Source organism: Macrobrachium nipponense, chromosome 1 (assembly GCF_015104395.2).
Source record: "Macrobrachium nipponense isolate FS-2020 chromosome 1, ASM1510439v2, whole genome shotgun sequence".
NCBI classification, from domain to species: Eukaryota; Metazoa; Arthropoda; class Malacostraca; order Decapoda; family Palaemonidae; genus Macrobrachium; species Macrobrachium nipponense.
In genome coordinates this window covers 126,147,016-126,170,575 of record NC_087200.1, presented here as the reverse complement: position 1 = coordinate 126,170,575, position 23,560 = coordinate 126,147,016, and the positions used below count along the sequence as shown (strand labels likewise).

Genomic DNA, 23,560 nt, shown 5'->3' with positions numbered 1-23,560 from the left:
AACAACCCTGCGCAAAATACTGTTTATAAGGGGAACAACAAAGAGTCTGAAAGTAACAATTAGCAATTAAAAGAATCCGTTATTCATAGAAAATGATTCCAGTGAATAAGAATAATAGCAGAGATAATTAAATGCTTAAAAAGGGGGATAAAATCTAATGCGTATACAAAATATGGTTACATATTCATAACAACCTACAAAAAAATTGGATAAAAAACAGACAAACTGCGGGGAATCATTTTAAGCATACACTCATGAAGAGGCAAAACAGTTACGTACATGGATGGCACATTTAAAAATGTAGTGTGCGTCACACAACTAATTAAGGCCTTGGAAGAATACACAAGGTTTATTTAGAAACTGAATTCAATACTGAACTATACTAATGTCATAATAACTGGATAAAATAAAGGAAGCATCAAAGGGTCTCAGGGTAATATTAAATCGATGAACAAAGAAAAATTTATTGATTTTTAACGAACGAAGATAATGATGGAAACAGAATAAGAATTAATTAAAAGTAGGGGATTTTTTTTTTCAAAATGACTGTAAATGCAGATATCTTGCACTTTCATTTCATTTGAATTCTCTCTCTCTCTCTCTCTCTCTCTCTCTCTCTCTCTCTCTCTCTCTCTCTCTCTCTCTCTCTCTCTCTCTCTCTCTCTCTCTCTCTCTCTCTCTCTTGTGTCATTTCTACAAAATCAAAAAGGTTAGATAAAAATCCAGAAGCTCGGCTAATTTTATGACGTCTTTTGTTTTTATTTGATGTGTCACATGTAAAAAGAAAATGGGCCACTGAAGGAGAGAAAGGACACTTTACCTGGAACATCGCACTCTGATTCATCAGCCGCTCCCGGACACTGTGCAAATCCATCGCAGAGCAACACACATCCCTCTGAATCGCAGAGATCTGGTCCATATTCACACTCAGGGGAGAGATCAGATGCTAAAAAAAAGTATAAAGAAAAATGTTTGCAACTAGAACGTTAGGGAGAAGCAATGTTTCTCTCTAGCAAGGTATAGCTACGAAATGAATAAATCTGTCAACATTCAATATCTGTCTCTCTCTCTTCTGACAAAAAGGTTGCCTGTTGTTTGGGCAGCGGTTGAGGGGTCTTTTTTCCCCTCTATATCATCCTTTTCATGATTCCACTACAGTCGTCTCCATCACTCATCCTCTTACCCACTGTGAATTCTCTATTTGTTCAATATGCTACTTTCGTATGCCAATCAAATCTTCACATGGGAAAATTTATGAACCTTACAACATCCCTCCTAACTTTCTCAAGGAGTTGACTGGTGTACTACTTACTCTCATATCATGCTGTTCTTTCGTATCCTTACTTGTGTCCATAAGGTCATAATCACCCCGGTCAAATATAATGAGTGTTGGCTAGCCTTAACCACATATTATATTTCAGTAAATACCGAAATTATGAAAAAAAAAACAGACTTCAAGACTGACAAACCCTGACCTTCAATCACCTACGCTATCCAATCACTCCTCAACTGTTAGTCATGCTGCCTTGCCTTGTTAACACTTTGCATAACTTTTTATACATAACTATGCAATATAAAAACAACGTATTATAATCGGTAGAAGGATCCACAGTAATATTCTTGTTTATCAAGACGAAATATATTTATAGAAATATTTACAATGTTTATCTTCTTTCGTAGAGGCGATAGTCCAAAAGTAATTCTTCATCAAGTGTCTGTCGAATATAGTTTCCAACGGAATTGGTCACATCAGCGTCTTGATAAACAAAGAGTAATACTGTGGATCCTTCTACTGATACTGACAATTTTTAGTTCCTTATTGCTTTTCAAATATTTCTACGCTTCATCTGACTAGCTTGTATCTTCTTATATAACCACCGTTTACATATTAGGTTACAGTGAAAACTATTTCATTGGAACTCAACAAGGCAACAATATCTCAACGATCTGGTTATTGGTAAAAATTATACACTAGCAGTAGGAGGGATTGCGTTGATATGCAACGTCGTCTTCAAATATGCAAAAATCTGCTTTCATAAAGATCAAGAAATAGGGATATGATAGTAGCACTTCAACAGCGGTGGGACAAGCTGAGACAGGCTACCTCTACTGCAAATGATCAACCGTGTGTTAAGCACTGAAACGCTAAATAAATTGGTTGACACATATTAAGATTACACCATAATGGGCATGAAACATACAATGCTCATTATAATGCATAGAATTCCATTATAATCGTATGGAACACAACTACAGGATTGTTTCATAACTCACAAGCATAGCATTCTTCAATATCTTTGAAAATTGAAATACCATAAAGAAAAGAATGAATCATTTATGCAAAAAAAAACTGATGTCGAGTTTCTTCTGTAAGAACAACAGTTGAGCACAAATACAAACCATAAGATTTTATCAGAGTGAAGTTTTGATCATTGACATTTAATCGATCCAGAGTTCCAGTTTTAAGGACAGAAAGGATTTCGCTCTCGAAATCGCCTGTCACATCAAACACGCTCGTGGACTTGACCTCAACCAGAGCCGTTGTGCCATTATCACCTGAAGGTCTGAAAAACAGAACAGGAAATTCATTACACGAGAATCTTTTTGCCATGGTCAGGGTGATCAAGGAAAAGTTAACACAGACAACAAAGGCTACCAAATAATCACCGAGCAGCCTCGGCTACTCAGTAACATGATAGGGGCTATGGTGGGCTCAGGTCAATAATTAAAATGTCGTTAACTATTTCTAACTGTGATTCAATATTTTTCAAAATAAAGAATAGTTGTTGAAACTGGGAAACCTGACTGAAGGCAAGGAGTTCCTCAAAAGACGTGAGAGTCATCAGATGAATCATGGAAAGAGATAATCCAGTCACAAGCTAGTACACCACAATTCAACATAAGAATAAACTGAAATGGAACGCCTAAATCAACACTAAGAATAACTGAGGGAAACGCCAAATTCAACACAAACAATAACTGTAAAGGAACGACCAACTCAACGCTAAGAATAACTGAGGGTGGGGGAAGCCACACTCAGTGCTATGAGTAACTGAGGGGGAACGCCATACTCAATGCTAGGAATAACTGTGGGAATGGGGGAACCCGCCAACACTCACCGCTATGGCAATAACTGAAGGGGAACGCCATACTCAACGTTACAAATAACTGAAAGGGAACCTGAAGGGGAACACCACACTCAATGCTACGAATAACTGAAGGGGGACGCCACACTCAATGCTAGGAATAACTGAAGGGGAACACCACACTCAACGCTACGAATAACTGAAGGGGAACGCCATACTCAACGTTCTACCAAATAACTGAAACGGGCAACCCTGAAGGGGCGAACACCACACTCAATGCTACGAATAACTGAAGGGGGAACTAGCCACACTCAAATGCTCGGAAATAAACTGAACGGGGAACGCCCAACACTGCAACACTAACGCATAACTGAAGGGGAATAGCCATACTCAACGTTACAAATAACTGAAAGGGAACCTAAAGGGGAACACCACACTCAATGCTACGAATAACTGAAGGGGAACGCCACACTCAACGCTACGAATAACTGAAGGGGAACACCATACTCAACGTTACAAATAACTGAAAGGGAACCTGAAGGGGAACACCACACTCAATGCTAGGAATAACTGAAAGGGAACACCACAATCAACGCTAAGAATAACTGAAAAGGAACACCAAACTCATTGCTAAGAATAACTAAAAGGGAATGCCACGCTCAATACTAAGAATAACTGAAAAGGAACGCTACACTCAACGCTATGAATATGGGGAATGCCAAACTCAACGGTAAAAATAACTAAAGGGGAACGCCACACTAAATGCTAAGAATAACTAACGCCACACACAACGCTATAAATAACCGTAGAGGAACACCACACTCAATGCAAAGAATAACTGAAGGGGTACGCCACACTTAACGCTACAAATAACAGAAGGGGAACACCACACTCATCGCTACGCATAATTGAAGGGGAATGCCACACTCATTGCTACATATAACTGAAGGGGATTGCCACAATAAACGCTAAAAATAACTGAAGGGGAATGCCACACTCAACACTACAAATAACTGAAAGGGAACGCCACAGTCAACGCTATGAATAACTGAAGGGGAACACCACACTCAAAGCTAAGAATAACTGAAGGGGAACACCACACTCAATGCTACATATAACTGAAGGGGAATGCCATGCTCAACACTACAAATAACTGAAGGGGAACGCAACACTCAATGCTATAAATAACTGAAGGGGAACGCCACACTCAACGCAACAAATAACTGAAGGTGAACGCCACACTCAACGCTTAGAATAACTGAAGGGGAATGCCACATTCAACACTAAGAATAACTGAAGGGGAACGCCACACTCAATGTTATGAATAACTAAAGAAGAAAGCCACATTCAACCCTAAGAATAACTGAAGGGGAACACCACACTTAAGGGGGCCGGCCGGAACCCTTACATATGGGGGTATAGGGCGAAAAATGCAAAGTCATGAAAAAATTCATGGAGCTTCATATGGCAATTGAGAATAAGTATACGAAATATTTCGTCAAAATTCCTCTTACTTTCGTAGTTACAGGGTAATTAGTTAACGTAACTCAATAAGCCTAAAACATTGATCCGTACAAGAAAATGCAATATTTCTTCTATTATCGTAAATTTTGATAATTATTGTCAAAGAAATTGGGAGAAATGGCATCTGTAGACATTCCCCGAGTCGACAAGGGAGACTTCATTCAGCTACCAAGTCCAACCATGATTCAGAGCGAACACAAACTTCAAGTAGTCTACACGTTCGATTTCACCTCTGACATTGGCTTGCTTTTACGTATGTTTATGTATGTTTCGGCAAGAATTTCATCATGCCAATGAGGAAAAGACAAGGAAAACACCTCGCTAACATACAGACGAAGAAAAATCGCTCAAGTATTATTACAGAATATCATAATATACGCGTAGTTAGTGAAGAGAGAGGGGAGGGTTGCGTAGTAACGCCCCCGTCTTGCCTGACAGAACACATCACACTGTGCCCAAGGCTACGATCTTTGAGCAATTAGATCTTCATTTATGATAAATAACATAGTTTTGGTTTTTTAATACCCAAAATGGAATATGAAATTCATAATAATCATGATTTATTAAATTGTGTTTGTAAAAAGAGAGTACACCTTCGAGTTTCACCTCTGACATTCTCTCGCATTTACGTTTGTTTATCTTTGTTTCGGCAAGAATTTCATCATGCCAAAGAGGAAAATACAAGGAAAACATCTCGCTAACATACAGAAGAAGAAAATTCGCTGTAATAAGCGATATATGAGCAAAGGGATCATCATTTATGATTAAATTATGATAAATAAAATAGTTTTGGTTTATTAATACACAAAAAAGAAATATACATTCATAATAATCATTATTTATTAACATTGTCTTAATAGAAATACGAAGGAAAACTTTGAACGCCCGTATCTCAAAACTATACTCATTGACCTTCAAAATCTATCTTCTCACTTAGTTTTAAAGCTATAACATTGGAATTTGGTATATAACTCAGAAAGACATTATAGAACAATCAAATGAAGGCCTTTTTTCCAATTTTTGTTTTGTCTTTTTTTTTAATTGTTTTCTCCTGATTTTTGGGGTTTATTTTTTTACCATATTGAAAAATTCATATCTAGCAAAAAAATTACTTTTAGAAAAAAAAACTCCTCATTCGATTGGAGGTCTACATCAGGTCTATATATGGTAGTAATCCTAGGTCTTAATACTAAATATCAAGGGAGGAGATAGAATTTGAAAAATGGTTATTTTCGGGATAAATCGCAGTGGCGTCACAAAACCGAAGGTCAGAGGCGAAAATAATATGCGGTTTGGAGATGTTCCAAGTCACCTTATTAAGTGGTATGAATATCAAAGTCCTGTCCTTAAAAAATGGCATTAGCTGGTCGGCCCCCTTAACGCTACATATAACTGAAGGGGAACGCCACACTCAACACTAAGAATAACTGAAGGAGAAAGCCACACTCAACGCTACGAATAACTGAAGAAGAAAGCCACATTCAATGCTACGAATAACTGAAGGGGAACGCCACACTCAACGCTACAGAACTTAACTGAAAGGAGTCCCACACTCAACGCTACGAATAACTGAAGGGGAACGCCACACTCAATCCTAAAAATAACCAAAGGGGAACGCCAGACTCAACGCTAAGAATAACTGAAGAAGAAAGCCACATTCAACACTACGAATAACTGAAGGGGAACGACACACTCATCACTAAGAATAACTGAAGGGAACACCACACTCAACGCTACGAATAACTGAAGGGGAACGCCACACTCAATGCTACGAATAATTGAAGGGGAACGCCATACTCAATGCTACGAATAACTGAAGGGGAACGCCATACTCAAAGCTAAGAATGAATGAAGGGGAATATCATACGCAATGCTAAGAATAACAGAAAGGGAAAACCACACTCAATCCCAAAAATAACTGAAGGGGAAAGTCAGACTCAACGCTAAGAATAAATGAAGGGGAACGCCACACTAAACGCTAAGAATAAATGAAGGAGAACGCCACACTCACCGCTATGAATAACTGAAAGGGAACCGGAAGGTGAACACCACATTCAACACTATGAATAACTGAAAGGGAATGCGACACTAAACACTAAGAATAAATGAAAGGGAACGCCACGCTCAATGCAAAGAATAACTGAAAGGGAACGCTACACTCAACACTATGAATAAGGGGAATTTCACACCTATTGGTAAGAATAACTGAAGGGGAACACCACACTAGGTTCTAAAAATAACTTAAGGGAATGCCACACTCAACGCTAAGAATAACTGAAAGGGAACGCCACGCTCAAAGCTACGAATAACTGAAGGGGAATAAGCAACACTCACTGCTAAGAATAACTGAAAGGGAATGCCACACTCAACGGCACGAATAACTTAAGGGGAACTCCATACTCAACACTACAAATAACTGAAGGGGAACGCCACACTAAACGCTAAGAATAAATGAAAGCGAACGCCACGCTCAATGCAAAGAATGACTGAAAGGGAACGCTACACTCAACACTATGAATAAGGGGAATTTCACACCTATTGGTAAGAATAACTGAAGGGGAACACCACACTAGGTTCTAAAAATAACTTAAGGGAATGCCACACTCAACGCTAAGAATAACTGAAAGGGAACGCCATGCTCAACGCTACGAATAACTGAAGGGGAAGGCAACGCTCAACGCTAAGAATAACTGACAAGGAACGCCACACTCAATGCCACGAATAACTGAAGGGGAACGCCATACTCAACACCACAAATAACTGAAGGGGAACCTGAAGGGGAACACAACACTCAATACTATGATTAACTGAAAGGGATCGCCACACTCAACTATAAGAATAACTGAAGGGGAAGCCACACTCAATACTACAAATAACTGAAGGGGAACGCCATACTCAACACTACAAATAACTGAAGGGGAACCTGATGGGGAACACAACACTCAAATAACTATGAACATACTGAAGAAAGGGAACGCCACTCTCAATGCTACAAATAACTAAAGGGGAATGCCACACTCAACGCTACGAATAACTGAAAGGGAACACAAACTCAACGCTACGAATAACTGGAGGGGAACACCAAACTCATCGCTACGAATAACTGAACGGGAACACCAAACTCAATGCTACATATAACTGAAGGGGAATGCCACACTAAACAATAAGAATAACTGAAGGGGAACACCACACTCAACGCTACGTATAACTGAAAGGGAACACCACACTCAACGCTAAGAAGAAGTGAAGAGGAATGCCACACTCAACGCTATGAATAATAGAAGGGGAACACCACACTCAACGCTAAGAAGAAGTGAAAAGGAACACCACACTCAACACTATGAATAATTGAAGAGGAACACCACACTCAATGCTAAGAAGAAGTGAAGAGGAACGCCACACTCAACGCTAAGAATAACTGAAGGAGAACACCACAATCAATGCTAAGAATAACTGAAGAGGAATACCACACTCAACACTAGGAATAACTGAAGGGGAACACCATACTCAACGCTACAAATAACCGAAAGGGAACCTCAAGGGGAACACCACACTCAACACTACGAATAACTGAAAGGGAATGCCACACCTAACGCTAAGAATATCTGAAGGGGAACGCAACACTCAATGCTAAGAATAACTGAAGGGGAACGCCGAACTCAATGCTACATATTACTGAAGGGGAACGCCACACTCAACACTACGAATAACTGAAGGGGAACAACCCACTCAATGCTAAGAATAACTGAATAGGAACACCACACTCAACACTAAGAACCTAATAACTGAAGGGGAATGCCACACTCAACACTAAAAATAACTGAAGAGGAACGCCACACACAATGCTATGAATAGCTGAAGGGGAACACTACACTCAACACTAAGAATAACTGAAGGGAAACACCACACTCAACGCTAAGAATAACCGAAGGTAAACACCACACTCAACATGCAAATCTAAGAATAACTGAAAGGGAACACCACACTCAACGCTATGAATAACTGAAGGGGAACACCATACTCAACCCTAAGAAAAACTGAAGGGAAACACAACACTTAACGCTACGAATAACTAAAGGGGAACACCACACTCAATGCTAAGAATAACTGAAGGGGAACACCACACTCAACACTATGAATAACTGAAGGGGAACACCACAATCAACTCTAAGAATAACTGAAGGGCAACACCACAAATAACACTAAGAATAATTGAAGGGGATCACCACACTCAACGCTAAGAATAACTGAAGAGGAACACCACACTCAACACTAAGAATAACTGAAGGGAAACACCACACTCAACACTAGGAATAACTGAAGGGGAACACCACACTCAACACTAAGAATAACTGAAGGGGAACACCACACTCAACACTAAGCATAACTGAAGGGGAACGCAACACTCAACGCTAAGAATAACTGAAGAGGAAAGCCACACTCAACGCTAAGAATAACTGAAAGGGAAAGCCACCCTCAACGCTAAGAATAACTGAAGGAGAACGCCACACTCAACGTTAAGAATAACTGAAGGGGAATGAAACACTCAATGCTACGAATGACTAAAGGGGAATGCCACACTCAATGCTTCGAAAAATTGAAGGGAAACACCACACTCAACGCTAAGAATAACTGAAGGGATACACCAAACTCAACACTAAGAATAACTGAAGGGGAACACCACAATAAACACTAAGAATAACTGAAAGGGAACACCAAACTCAACGCTAAGAGTAACTGAAGGGGAACGCCAAACTCAGCGCTATGAATACCTGAAGGGAACGCCACAATCAACACTATGAATAACTGAAAGTAACGCCAGTCTCAACGCTAAGAATAACTGAAAGGGAACGCCACACTCATCGCTAAGAATAACTGGAGGGGAACACAACACTCAACATTAAGAATAGCTGAAGGAGAAAGCCACACTCAATGCTAAGAATAACTGAAGGGGAACGCCACACTCAACACTACGAATAACTGAAGGGGAACACCAAATTCAACACTAAGAATAGCTGAAGGGGAACACCACACTCAATGCTAAGAATAACTGAAGGGGAACGCCATACTCAACACTACAAATAACTGAAGGGGAACCTGAAGGCGAACACCTCACTCAACACTACGAATAACTGAAAGGGAATGCCACACCTAACGGTAAGAATAACTGAAGGGGAATACCACACTAAACGCTAAGAATAGCTGAAGAAGAACACCACACTCAACGCTACGAATAACTGAAGGGGAACGCTACACTAAACGCTAAGAAGTAAAGAGGAACGCCACACTCAGTGGTATGAATAACTGAAGGGGAACACCAAACTAAAAGCTAAGAAGAAGTGAAGAGGAAAGCCACACTCAATGCTATGAATAACTGAAGGGGAACACCACAATCAATGCTAAGAATAACTGAAGGGGACACCATACTCAACACTACAAATAACTGAAGGGGAACACCACACTCAACGCTAAGAATAACTGAAGGGGAACACCACACTCAACACTGAGAATAACTGAAGGGAAAGGCCACAATCAACGCTATGAATAACTGAAAGAGAACACCATACTCAAAGCTAATAATAATTGAAGGGGAACGCCACACTCAACACTACGAATAACTGAAGGGGAACACCACACTCAATGCTAAGAATAACCGAAAGGGAACAACACACTCAACACTAAGAATAACTGAAGGAAAAAACCACACTCAACATTACGAATAACTGAAGTGGAATGCCACACTCAACGCTAAGAATAACTGAAGGGGAACACCACACTCAACACTAAGAATAACTGAAGGGGAACGCCACACTCAACGCTAAGAATAACTGAAACGGAAAACCACACTCAGCATAAGAAGGCCACACTCAAAGCTAAGAATAACTGAAGGGACACACCACACTCAACACTAAGAATAACTGAAGGGAAACACCACAATGAACACTAAAAATAACTGAAGGGGAACACCACACTCAACACTAAGAATAACTGAAAGGAAACACCACACTCAACACTAAGAATAACTGAAGAGAAACATCACACTCAATGTTTCGAATAACTGAAGGGGGACACCACACTCAATCCTAAAAATAACTGAAGGAGAATGCCACACTCAACGTTAAGAATAAATGAAGGGGAACGCCACACTCAACACTAAGAATAAATGAAGGGGAATGCCACACTCAACGCTAAGAATAAATGAAGGAGAATGCCACACTCAACGCTAAGAAAAAATGAAGGAGAACGCCACACTCACCGCTATGAATAACGGAAAGAGAACCTGAAGGTGAACACCACATTCAACACTATGAATAACTGAAAGGGAATGCCACACTATACGCTAAGAATAAATGAAAGGGAATGCCACGCTTAATGCAAAGAACTAACTAAGGGAACCCTCCACCCCCTTCCTAACTGGGAACACCCTAACACTCCAAACACTCATGAATAAGGGGAATTTCCCACCTAATGGTAAGAATAACTGAAGGGGAACACCACACTAAATTCTAAAAATAACTTAAGAGAATGCCACACTCAACGCTACGAATAACTGAAAGGAAACGCCACACTCAACGCTATGAATAACTGAAGGGGAATGCAACACTCAACGCTAAGAATAACTGAAAGGGAACGCCACACTTAACGCCAAGAATAACTGAAGGGGAACGCCATACTCAACACTACAAACAACTGAAGGGGAACGCCACACTAACCGCTAAGAATAAATGAAAGGGAATGCCACACTCAATGCAAAGAATATCTGAAAGGGAATGCTACACTCAACACTATGAATAAGGGGAATTTCACACCTAATGGTAAGAATAACTGAAGGGGAACACCACACTAAATTATAAAAATAACTTAAGGGAATGCCACACTCAATGCTACGAATAACTGAAAGGGAACGCCACACTCAATGCTACGAATAATTGAAAGGGAACGCCACACTCAACGCCACGAATAACTGAAGGGGAACGCCATACTCAACACTACAAATAACTGAGGGGGAACCTAAAGGAGAACACAACACTCAATACTACGATTAACTGAAAGGGATCGCCACACTCAACTATAAACATACCTGAAGGGGAAAGCCACACTCAATGCTACGAATAACAGAAGGGGAACGCCATACTCAACACTACAAATAACTGAAGGGGAACCTGATGGGGAACACAACACTCAATACTATGAATAACTGAAAGGGAACGCCACTCTCAATGCTACAAATAACTAAAGGGGAATGCCACACTCAACACTACGAATAACTGAAGGGGAACACAAATTCAGCGCTACGAATAACTGGAGGGGAACACCAAACTCATCGCTACGAATAACTGAAGGGGAACACCACACTCAACGCTACATATAACTGAAGGGGAATGCTACACTAAACGCTAAGAAGAAGTAAAGAGGAATGCCACACTCAACGCTATGAATAACTGAAGGAAAGCACCACAATCAATGCTAAGACTAACTGAAGAGGAACAACACACTCAACACTAAGAATAACTGAAGGGGAACACCATACTCAATGCTACAAATAACTGAAGGGGAACACCACACTCAACACTACGAATAACTGAAAGGTAATGCCACATCTAACGCTAAGAATATCTGAAGGGGAATGCAACACTCAATGCTAAGAATAACTGAACTGGAACGCCAACAGAACACTACAAATTACTGAAGGGGAAAGCCAAACTCAACGCTAAGAGTAACTGAAAGAGAACACCATACTCAAAGCTAATAATAATTGAAAGGGAATGCCACACTCAACACTACGAATAACTAAAGGAAAAAACCACACTCAACGTTATGAATAACTGCAGTGGAACGCCACATAAGAATAACTGAAGGGAAACACCACACTCAACACTAAGAATAACTGAAGGAAAAAACCCCACTCAACGCTAAGAATAACTGAAGGGAAACACCACACTCAACACTAAGAATAACTGAAGGGGAACACTACACTCAACGTTACGAATAACTGAAGTGGAACACCCCACTCAACGCTAAGAATAACTGAAGGGGAACACTACACTCAACGTTATGAATAACTGAAGTGGAACACCACACTCAATGCTAAGAATAACTGAAGGGGAACATCACACTCAACACTAAGAATAACTGAAGGGGAACACCACACTCTACACTAAGAATAACTGAAATGGAAAACCACACTCAACTTAAGAGGAATGCCACACTCAAAGCTAAGAATAACTGAAGGGAAACTCCACATTCAACACAAAGAATAACTGAAGGGAAACACAACAATGAACACTAAGAATAACTGAGGGGGAACACCACACTCAACACTAAGAATAAATGAAGAGAAACATCACACTCAACGCTAAGAATAACTGAAGGGGAACGCCACACTCAATGCTACAAATAACTGAAAGGGAACGCCATACTCAACGCTAAGAATAACTGAAGGGGAATGCCACACTCAACGCTAAGAATAACTGAAGGGGAATGCCACACTCAACGCTAAGAATAACTGAAATGAAACACCACACTCAACACTAAGAATAAATGAAGGGGAACGCCACACTCAACACTATGAATAACTGAAGGGGAACGCCACACTCAACACTAAAAATAACTGAAGGAGAACGCCACACTCAATGCTAAGAATATCTGAAGGGGAACGCCACATTCAATGCTAAGAATAACTGAAGGGGAAAGCCCCACTCAACGCTAAGAATAACTGAAGGGGAACGCCCCACTCAATGCTAAAAATAACTGAAGGGGAACACCACACTTAACGCTAAGAATAACTGACAGGGAACGCCACACTCATCACTAAGACTAACTGAAGGGGAACATCACACTCAACACTAAGAATAACTGAAGGGGAACACCACACTCAACACTAAGAATAACTGAAAGGGAACACCACACTCAACGCTAAGAGTAACTGAAGGGGAACGCCACACTCAACGCTTCAAATAACTGAAGGGGAATACCACTCTGAACGATAAGAATAACTGACAGGAAACGAGACACTCAGCGCTACGAATGACTGAAGGGGAAAGCCAAACTCAACGCTTCGAATAACTGAAGGGGAACGCCACACTCAACGATAAGAATAACAGAAGGGGAACACCACACTCAACAATAAGACTAACTGGAGGGGAACATCACATACAGCGCTAAGAATAACTGAAAGGGAACACCACACTCAACGCCAAGAGTAACTGAAGGGGAAGACCATACTCAACGCTAAGAATAACTGAAGGGAAACGAAACACTTAGCTCTACGAATGAGTGAAGGGGAACACCACACTCAACGCTTCGAATAACTGAAGGGGAACACCACTCAACAATAAGAATAACTGAAGGGAAACACCACACTCAACACTAAGACTAACTAAAGGGGAACATCACACTCAACACTAAGAATAACTGAAAGGGAACGCCACACTCAACGCTACGAATAACTGAAGGGGAACACCACACTCAACGCTACGAATAAATGAAGGTAACGCCAGTCTCAACACTAAGAATAACTGAAGGGGAATGCCACCCTCATCGCTAAGAATAACTGGAGGGGAATGCAACACTCAACGCTAAGAATAACTGAAGGAGAACGCCAGACTCAAAGCTAAGAATAACTGAAGGGGAACGCCACACTCAACACTACAAATAACTGAAGGGGAACGCCACACTCAACGCTACGAACAAGTGAAGGGGAGCGCCACACTCAACGTTAAGAATAACTGACAGGGAACGCCACACGCAACGTTAAGAATAACTGACGGGAATGCCAACACTCAACACTAAGAACAACGAACTCAACACTAAGAACAAGGGGAATGCCACAATCAAACACTAAGATAAATGAAGGGGAAGGCCAAACTCAAACATAAGAATAATGAAGGGGAGAACGCCACACTCAACGCTAAAGAAAACTGAAGGGGAATGCCACATTCAAAACTAAGAATAACTGAAGGGGAACACCACACTCAACAATACGAATAACTGAAGGGGAACGCCACACTCAACACTAAGAATAACTGAAGGGGAACGCCACACTCAACGCTAAGAATAACTGAAGGGGAACGCCACACTCAACACTAAGAATAACTGAAGGGGAACATCACACTCAACGCTACGAATAACTGAAGGGGAACGCCACACTCAACACTAAGAATAACTGAAGGGGAACACCACACTCAACACTAAGAATAACTGAAGGGGAACGCCACACTCGCTACGAATAACTGAATGGAAATGCCACAACTCAACACTACAAATAAACTGAAGGGGAACGCCACACTCCACGCTACGAATAACTGAAGGGGAACGCCACGCTCAACGCTAAGAATAACTGAAGGGCGGAAAAGCCACACTCAACACTAAGAATAACTGAAGGGGAATGCCACACTCAACACTAAGAATAACTGATGGGGAACGCCACACTCAACGCTAAGAATAACTGAAAGGGAATGCCACACTCAACACTACAAATAACTGAAGGGGAACGCCACACTCCACGCTACGAATAACTGGAAGGGGAACGCCACGCTCAACGCTAAGATAACTGAAGGGGAACGCCACACTCAACACTAAGAATAACTGAAGGGGAAATGCCACACTCAACACTAAGAATAACTGAAGGGGAACGCCACACTCAACGCTACGAATAACTGAAGGGGAACGCCATACTCAACGCTAAGAATAACTGAAGGGGAATGCCACACTCAACGCTACGAATAACTGAAGGGGAACGCCACACTCAATGCTACAAATAACTGAAGGGGAACGCCACACTCAATGCTACAAATAACTGAAAGGGAACGCCACACTCAACGCTAAGAATAACTGAAGGGGAATGCCACACTCAACACTAAGAATAACTGAAGGGGAACGCCACACTCAATGCTAAGAATAACTGAAGGGGAACACCACACTCAACACTAAGAATAAGTGAAGGGGAATGCCACACTGAACGCTACAATAACTGAAGGGGAACGCCACACTCAACGCTACGAATAACTGAAGGGGAACGCCAAACTCAACACTAAGAATAACTGAAGGGGAACGCCACAACTCAACGCTACGAATAACTGAAGGGGAACGCCACACTCAACACTAAGAATACTGAAGGGGAACGCCACACTCAACGCTACGAATAACTGAAAGGGGAACGCCCCATACTCAACGCTAACGAATAACTGAAGGGGAATGACCACACTCAACACTAAGAATAACTGAAGGGGAACGCCACACTCAACGCTACGAATAACTGAAGGGGAACGCCACACTCAACACTAAGAATAACTGAAGGGGAACGCCACACTCAACGCTACGAATAACTGAAGGGGAACGCCACACTCAACGCTACGAATAACTGAAGGGGAATGCCACACTCAACACTAAGAATAACTGAAGGGGAACGCCACACTCAACGCTAAGAATAACTGAAGGGGAACACCACACTCAACACTAAGAATAACTGAAGGGGAACGCCACACTCAACGCTACGAATAACTGAAGCGGAATGCCAAAACTCAACGCTAAGAATAACTGAGGGGTCCAACGCCAACTCAACACTAAGAATAACTGAAGGGGAACACCAACACTCAACACTACGAATAACTGAAGGGGAATGCCACACTCAACGCTACAAATAACTGAAGGGGAATGCCACACTGAACGCTACAATAACTGAAGGGGAATGCCACACTCAACGCTACGAATAACTGAAGGGGAATGCCACACTGAACACTACAATAACTGAAGGGGAACGCCACACTCAACGCTACGAATAACTGAAGGGGAATGCCACACTCAACACTAAGAATAACTGAAGGGGAATGCCACACTCAACACTAAGAATAACTGAAGGGGAATGCCACACTCAACGCTACGAATAACTGAAGGGGAATGCCACACTCAACGCTAAGAATAACTGAAGGGGAATGACACTCTCAACGCTACGAATAACTGAAAGGGAATGCCACACTTAACGCTAAGAATAACTGAAGGAGAACGCCACACTCAACGCTAAGAATAACTGAAGGGGAACGCCACACTCAACACTAAGAATAACTGAAGGGGAACGCCACACTCAACACTAAGAATAACTGAAGGGGAACGCCACACTCAACGCTACGAATAACTGAAGGGGAATGCCACACTCAACGCTACGAATAACTGAAGGGGAATGCCACACTCAACACTAAGAATAACTGAAGGGGAACGCCACACTCAACGCTAAGAATAACTGAAGGGGAACGCCACACTCAACACTAAGAATAACTGAAGGGGAATGCCACACTCAACGCTAAGAATAACTGAAAGGGAATGCCACACTCAACGCTAAGAATAACTGAAGGGGAATGCCACACTCAAAACTAAGAATAACTGAAGGGGAACACCACACTCAACAATACGAATAACTGAAGGGGAACGCCACACTCAACGCTACGAATAACTGAAGGGGAATGCCACACTCAACGCTACAAATAACTGAAGGGGAATGCCACACTCAATGCTACGAATAACTGAAGGGGAATGCCACACTCAACGCTACGAATAACTGAAGGGGAATGCCACACTGAACGCTACAATAATACTGAAGGGAATCCACACTCAACGCTACGAATAACTGAAGGGGAATGCCACACTCAACACTAAGAATAACTGAAGGGGAATGCCACACTCAACACTAAGAATAACTGAAGGGGAATGCCACACTCAACACTAAGAATAACTGAAGGGGAATGCCACACTCAACACTAAGAATAACTGAAGGGGAACGCCACACTCAACACTAAGAATAACTGAAGGGGAACGCCACACTGAACACTACATATAACTGAAGGGGAACGCCACACTCAACACTAAGAATAACTGAAGGGAAACACCACACTCAACACTAAGAATAACTGCAAGGGGAATGCCACACTCAACGCTACGATAACTGAAGGGAATGCACACTCAACGCTACGAATAACCGTAGGGGAACGCACACTCAAACGCTACGAAAATAAAATGAAGGGGAACGCCACACCAAACCTAAGGAAATAACTGAAGGGGGGAACGCCACACTCAAACACTAAGTATAACTGAAGGGGAACGCCACACTCCAACATAAGTAATAACTGAAGGGGAACGCCACATCAACACTAAAAATAACTGAAAGGGAATGCCACACTCAACGCTAAGAATAACTGAAGGGGAACGCCACACTCAACACTATGAATAACTGAAGGGGACGCCACACTCAACGCTTAAGGAATAACTAAAGAGGGGAACGCCCACACTCAACACTAAGAATAAAATCCGAAGAGGAATGCCAACACTCAACGACTACGAATAACTGAAGGGGAATGCCACACTCAAAACACTACGAATAAACCGAAGGGGAGGGGAACCGCCACATCAACGCTACGAATAACTGAAGGGGAAACGCCACTCATCACTAAGAATAACTGAAGGGGAACGCCACACTCAACGCTACGAATAATGAAGGGGGAACGCCCATTTCAAATCAAAACTTAGAATAACTGAAGAGGGGAATGTCACACTCAACGCTAGAATAACTGAAGGGGAACGCCAACACTCAACACTAGAATACTGAAGGGGAGGAATGCCACACTCAACACTTAGAATAACGAAGGGAATGTCACACTCAACACTAAGAATAACTGAAGGGGGAAATGCCACACTCAACACTTACGAATAACTGAAGAGGAAGCCACACTCAAAACAACTTAGAATAACTGAAGAGGGAATGTCACACTCAACGCTAACGAATAACTGAAGCGGAACGCCCACACTCAAAAGCTACGAAATAACTGAAGGGGAATGCACAACCTCACGCTACAAATAACTGAAGGGGAATGCCACACTCAACACTAAGAATAACTTGAAGGGGAATGCCACACTGAACGCTACAATAACTGAAGGCGGAATGCCACACTCCAACACTAAGAATAAAACTGAAGGGGAAATTGCCACACTCAATGCTAAGAATAATGAAGGGGAATGCCACACTCAACACTAAGAATAACTGAAGAGGGAATGTACACTCAACGCTACGAATAACTGAAGAAGGGAATGTCACACTCAACGCGACAATAACTGAAGGGGAAGGGGCCACACTCACGCTAAATAACTGAAGGGAAAGCCACACTCAACGCTAACGAATAACTGAAGGGGAATGGCCACACTCAACTAAGAATACTGAAGGGAATGCACACTCAACGCTAAGAATAACTAAGGGAATGCCACACTGAACGCTAAGAATGAATGGAACCCACACTCAACGCTAAGAATAACTGAAGGGGAATTTGCCACACTCAACGCTAAGAATAACTGAAGGCGAAGCCACACTCAACGCTAATAATAACTGAAGGAGAAACGCCACACTCAATGCTAATAACTGAAGGGGAATTGCCACACTCAAGCTAAGAATAAACTGAGGGGAAAACGCCCACAACTCCAAACGCTAAGAATAACTGAAGGAGGGGAACGCCACACTCAACGCTAAGAATAAACTGAAGGGGAACGCCCACACTCAACGCTTAGAAATAAAACTGCAGGGGAACGCACTCAACGCTAGAATAAAAAAAAAAAAAAAAAAAAATGAAGGGGAATCCGCACAACTCAACGAATAAGAATCCAACGAAGAAGGAACGCCACAACTCAACGCTAAGAATAACTGAAGGGGGGGGGGAGGAAAAAAAAACGCCACACACTCCCAATGCTAAGGGGAATAACGAATAGTGCATCAAGGGACGAATCCACACTCAACGCCTAAGAATAACTGAAGGGGAAAACGCCCCACACTCAACGCTAAGGGGAATAACTGGAAGGAAGGAACGCTAACACTAACGCTAAAGAATAAAATGAAGGAGAAACTGCCTACACCTCAACGCTAAGAATAACTGCGGAAGGGGAACGCCCATAACCGCTGAGATAACGAAGGGAACGCCACACTCAATTGCTTTATGAATAATGAAAGGGGAAATTGCCACACTCAACGCTACGAATAACTGAAGGGGGCAATGCCACTTTTCAACGCTACGAACTTAACTGCAAGGGGAACGCCCACACTCAACACTAAGAATAACTGAAGGGGCGGAATGCCCACACTCAAACATAAGAATAAACGAAGGGGAATGCCCACACCTCAACCCACTAAGAAAAATAACTGAAGGGAAAATGCCACACTGTCAACACTAAGAAAATACCTGAAGGGAAATAGGCCACACTCCAACGGCTACGAATAACTGAAAGGGAATAATGCCACACTTAACCGCTAAGAATTAAAACTGAAGGGGAAACGCCCAACCAAACGCAACACTAAGAAAAACTAACGGAAGGGGAATGCCCCACACTCAACACTAAGAATAAAACTGAAGGGGAATGCCCACACTCAAACACTAAGAATAACTGAAGGGGAAGCCACACTTGAAAACTCTACAAATAACTGTTTTTCTTTTAAAGGGGAACGCCACACTCAACACTAAGAATAAAGAAATTGAAGGGAAACACCACACTGAACACTAGGAATAACTGAAGACTAATTTCATAAGTAACTGAATACGATGCTATGACCAAGCCTTCTTCCCCGTGGTCCCCAAAGTTTTTTCTAAGCTTCTAGAAATCTTTTATAATTGCATGAAACAAAGGCAGATAAATCTATAGCTGTTGTAATAAAAACTACGTGACAAAGGAAATGAAATTAAGACCTTTTTAAACAAAAATGATACTTATACCAAATTGCAGTTTGATAATTTGCAAACGGAGAATTTGTATTTCAGTAATAAAGAGTTTGAACACGTGAGTGTGCACTCACACACACACACACACACACACACACGCGCGCGCGCACACACTCACACATATCTATCTATATATATATATATATATATATATATATATATATATATATATATATATATATATATATATTTACTTATAATTATAATCACATTAACATGTGTTGTGTGTGCGTACGCGCGTGCTAACACAGACAAAGAATTTAAGTTGAAAGTGAAGCATCTGCTTAAGACTATTTAGAAGAGAGAGTCAATCACTGGTCAAGTGTAAAGAGAGGTTTCAGACTCGGGTATAGTCTCTGGTTGTTTATATTTGTATTGCCGGAATGACGAAAGAGATCACGGAAAAAGCAGACGCAGACACAGCTCCTGCAATAAGAATAATGTTTTTAAAAGTTATGTCGAATGACCAGTGTTTGGGCATAAAATAATAATATGTGATACTGAGGAATAGCTACAGAGACTGATAGTGTTTGTCAAGGGAGAAAGTTAGAAGTAAAATTTAGCAAAAGAAACGTTATGAAGATCAATGGAATTCAGGCATGTAAAATGGCGAATGTCAAGATGAATGGACGGAGAAATGAAATTTTAGCTCAAGTAGGCACTTTGGAATAAGCTTTACGGATGACAGAAGAACGAAAAGGATGTTGCTATTCACATTGCAGCTTGAATTTGCTGAAGCCAATAGAAGCTAAAAGAGTCGCTAAGATCAAGCGAAAGCCTTATCATCTCTACGATTCTGAAATGAAACTTACGTCAAGTTCAAGACAGTGTAAGATGATGCCCATTCAAATCTGCTCGAGAATTCTCGAAGTCCATCCAGCAGCCATTTCGCAAGACGTAACTTCTCTCGCGATGCATCCGCTGTTAGGTTGCTCTTGGGATACGGATACAGGATATGGATGCGAACGTGGTAAACACCTTCTACAACACACAAAATCACTGAGTCAATATGAATTCATGAAGATATAAGATATAAGCAGACAATCAAGTCGAGAAATGATATTGACCAAGATATGAGGGCTTAGAGCATAAAGCTCCAGCCGTGGTACAACAAAAGACCTCTTTATTCTTACTCCCTCTTGATATGTATATAAAAATCTTTAACAATACTTAGCATCTATCAGCATGAGATGATAACTTTTCTTAGGATTGACAAAAAGTAAAGATATAGGTAGGCCAGGAATAAAAATTAACATTGTCGACTGTTCACAGTCATTAAGTACAATAATTTAGTTTACCAACAGATTGAATCCTGAATAGAGAACACGGTATGAGATCAGGTAAACGGTTCATTTTGGGATTGTTAAAGCAGTAACAGGTTGTGGTACAAAAGCATCCCTAGAAAAGATAGGACTGAATCATCTGTGTGATCCTGGGAACCCTGAAAGTGATGAAAATGCGTGAGCAAGGAAAACAATTAAAAATAGCACCGACAATCAAGTTTTCTGTACAACCGCTACCACGGGTTATTGGGGCCACCGAAAACAGTTCTAACTTTCGGTGGTCTTGGTACTATAATGGTGTATGAGCCGCGGCCCATAAAACTTTAACCATGACCCGGTGGTGGCCTTTCCTATATCGTTGCCAGAAGCACAATAATAACTAACTTTCACCTTGACTAAAATAAAAACTACTGAGGCTAGAAGACTGCAATTCGGTGCCTTTGATGCTACGAGGGTAGATGATCAACATAGCAATTTGCAGCCCTTTAACCTGAGTAGTCTTTAAGATCTGGGTGTGGACAGAAAAAGTGCGGACGGACAGGCAAACCCGTCTCAGTAGCTTTATTTTACAGAAAACTAAAAATGGATAAGTAAACGTGGTTCATCAACTGACAAAGGAGCATAACTGGCTATGCATCTTGGCTTTAAGCCTCCAATAAAATCCATCTGCTTGATGCGATACTTTTGTTCTCTAGTTGGATGATCACTTTAGTGTCTCTCAGATTTCTCGTCTATATCAATCGTGCTTCAGGCTGCACTTCTTTGATCGCTTTCAGAGGCACATTACGTATCAGCTCATCTGCTCATCCTTTTCTATTCATGATACAATTTTTCGGTGGAATCATTTCCTCAGCATTTTTAGCCTTCTGTCCGTCCGAACTTTTTTCTGTACAGACATTTTCTATCAGATCCTCAAAACTACTGAGGCTAGAAAGATGCAAATTGGTGTGTTGATCATCCACCCTCCAATCATCAAACATACCAAATGGCAGCCCTCTAGCCTCAATGGTTTTTATTTTATTTAAGGTTAAATTTAGCCATAAAAGTACATCTAGCAATGATATAGGCCAGGCTGCCAACGGCCCGTGGTTGGCTTCATGGGTCGCGGCTCTTACAGCATTATACCGAGACTACTGAAAGATACGATATATTTTCGGTGGCTTTGATGAAACAAAGTACAGAAAACTCGATTATGCCGAAGAAATTTAGGCGCATTTTTACTTGTTTATTTACATTTTAAATCTCTCGATATGTCTAGTAGAGAGATTCTTAAACTGGGGGCGTCAGAGGCTTCCAAGGGGGTGCATGCAGGGGTGCCAGAGGTGCCTATTATTTTCTTTATTTGTGATGATTGCAAAATTGACAAAAACCTTATCACTGCTTCTATGGTTTGTTTTCTAACTATTATCTCAAAAAACATGTCAAAAATTCAAAATAGACGTCAATTTTCATTTTAAATCTTCTTTATGAACTGATTTCCCCCACGCTCTCTGCTCGGCTCTTGAACGAGAACTTTAGTGGTAGCCTTCAAACCGAGATCGCAGATCACCTTCAAGGACTAGAAAACGAATGTCAACGTTGTTTTCCTCCCTAGCATCAGCGAGAGGAGTTTGGGATTACATTTGTCAGGAACCCTTTTTCCTTGGAAGGTGATGATGTTCCAGAGGCCTTACAAGAACAGTTCCTCGAACTGAGTTTAGTTCTGTGGCAAAGGATGATTTTACTGCTCTTGGTATGGAAAACGCTTGGAGAAATTATCTTTCAGTTTAACAGAAAATCGGCCAGGGACGCCTACAAGTAATGGGCCCCTTTTCCTCTACTAAACTAGCAACGATGACAGAAAATTGTAGTAAATATGGTTTTATTGTCATCAGTGGTTTGTTTTCCAATACTACGTAATTATGGGTAAATAAATCACTAA

At 41.4% G+C, this 23,560-nt stretch overlaps 1 protein-coding gene across 3 annotated transcripts in view; it reads right to left on the bottom strand.

Annotated features, from left to right (window-relative positions):
* The window catches only part of LOC135219606 (adhesion G protein-coupled receptor L1-like), a 317,272-nt gene that overhangs the window by 124,478 nt on the left and 169,234 nt on the right, over positions 1-23,560 (bottom strand). For 2 of the 3 annotated variants that reach the window (XM_064256499.1, XM_064256500.1), the window contains 3 exons: positions 21,169-21,337; positions 2,401-2,564; positions 821-946 (listed from right to left, as the gene is read on the bottom strand). The exons of the other annotated variant lie outside the window; for it this stretch is intronic. In XM_064256499.1, coding sequence (XP_064112569.1) covers positions 821-946; positions 2,401-2,564; positions 21,169-21,337 — 459 coding nt within the window. The remainder of the gene's footprint in view (positions 1-820; positions 947-2,400; positions 2,565-21,168; positions 21,338-23,560) is intronic. 3 annotated transcript variants of the gene reach the window in all.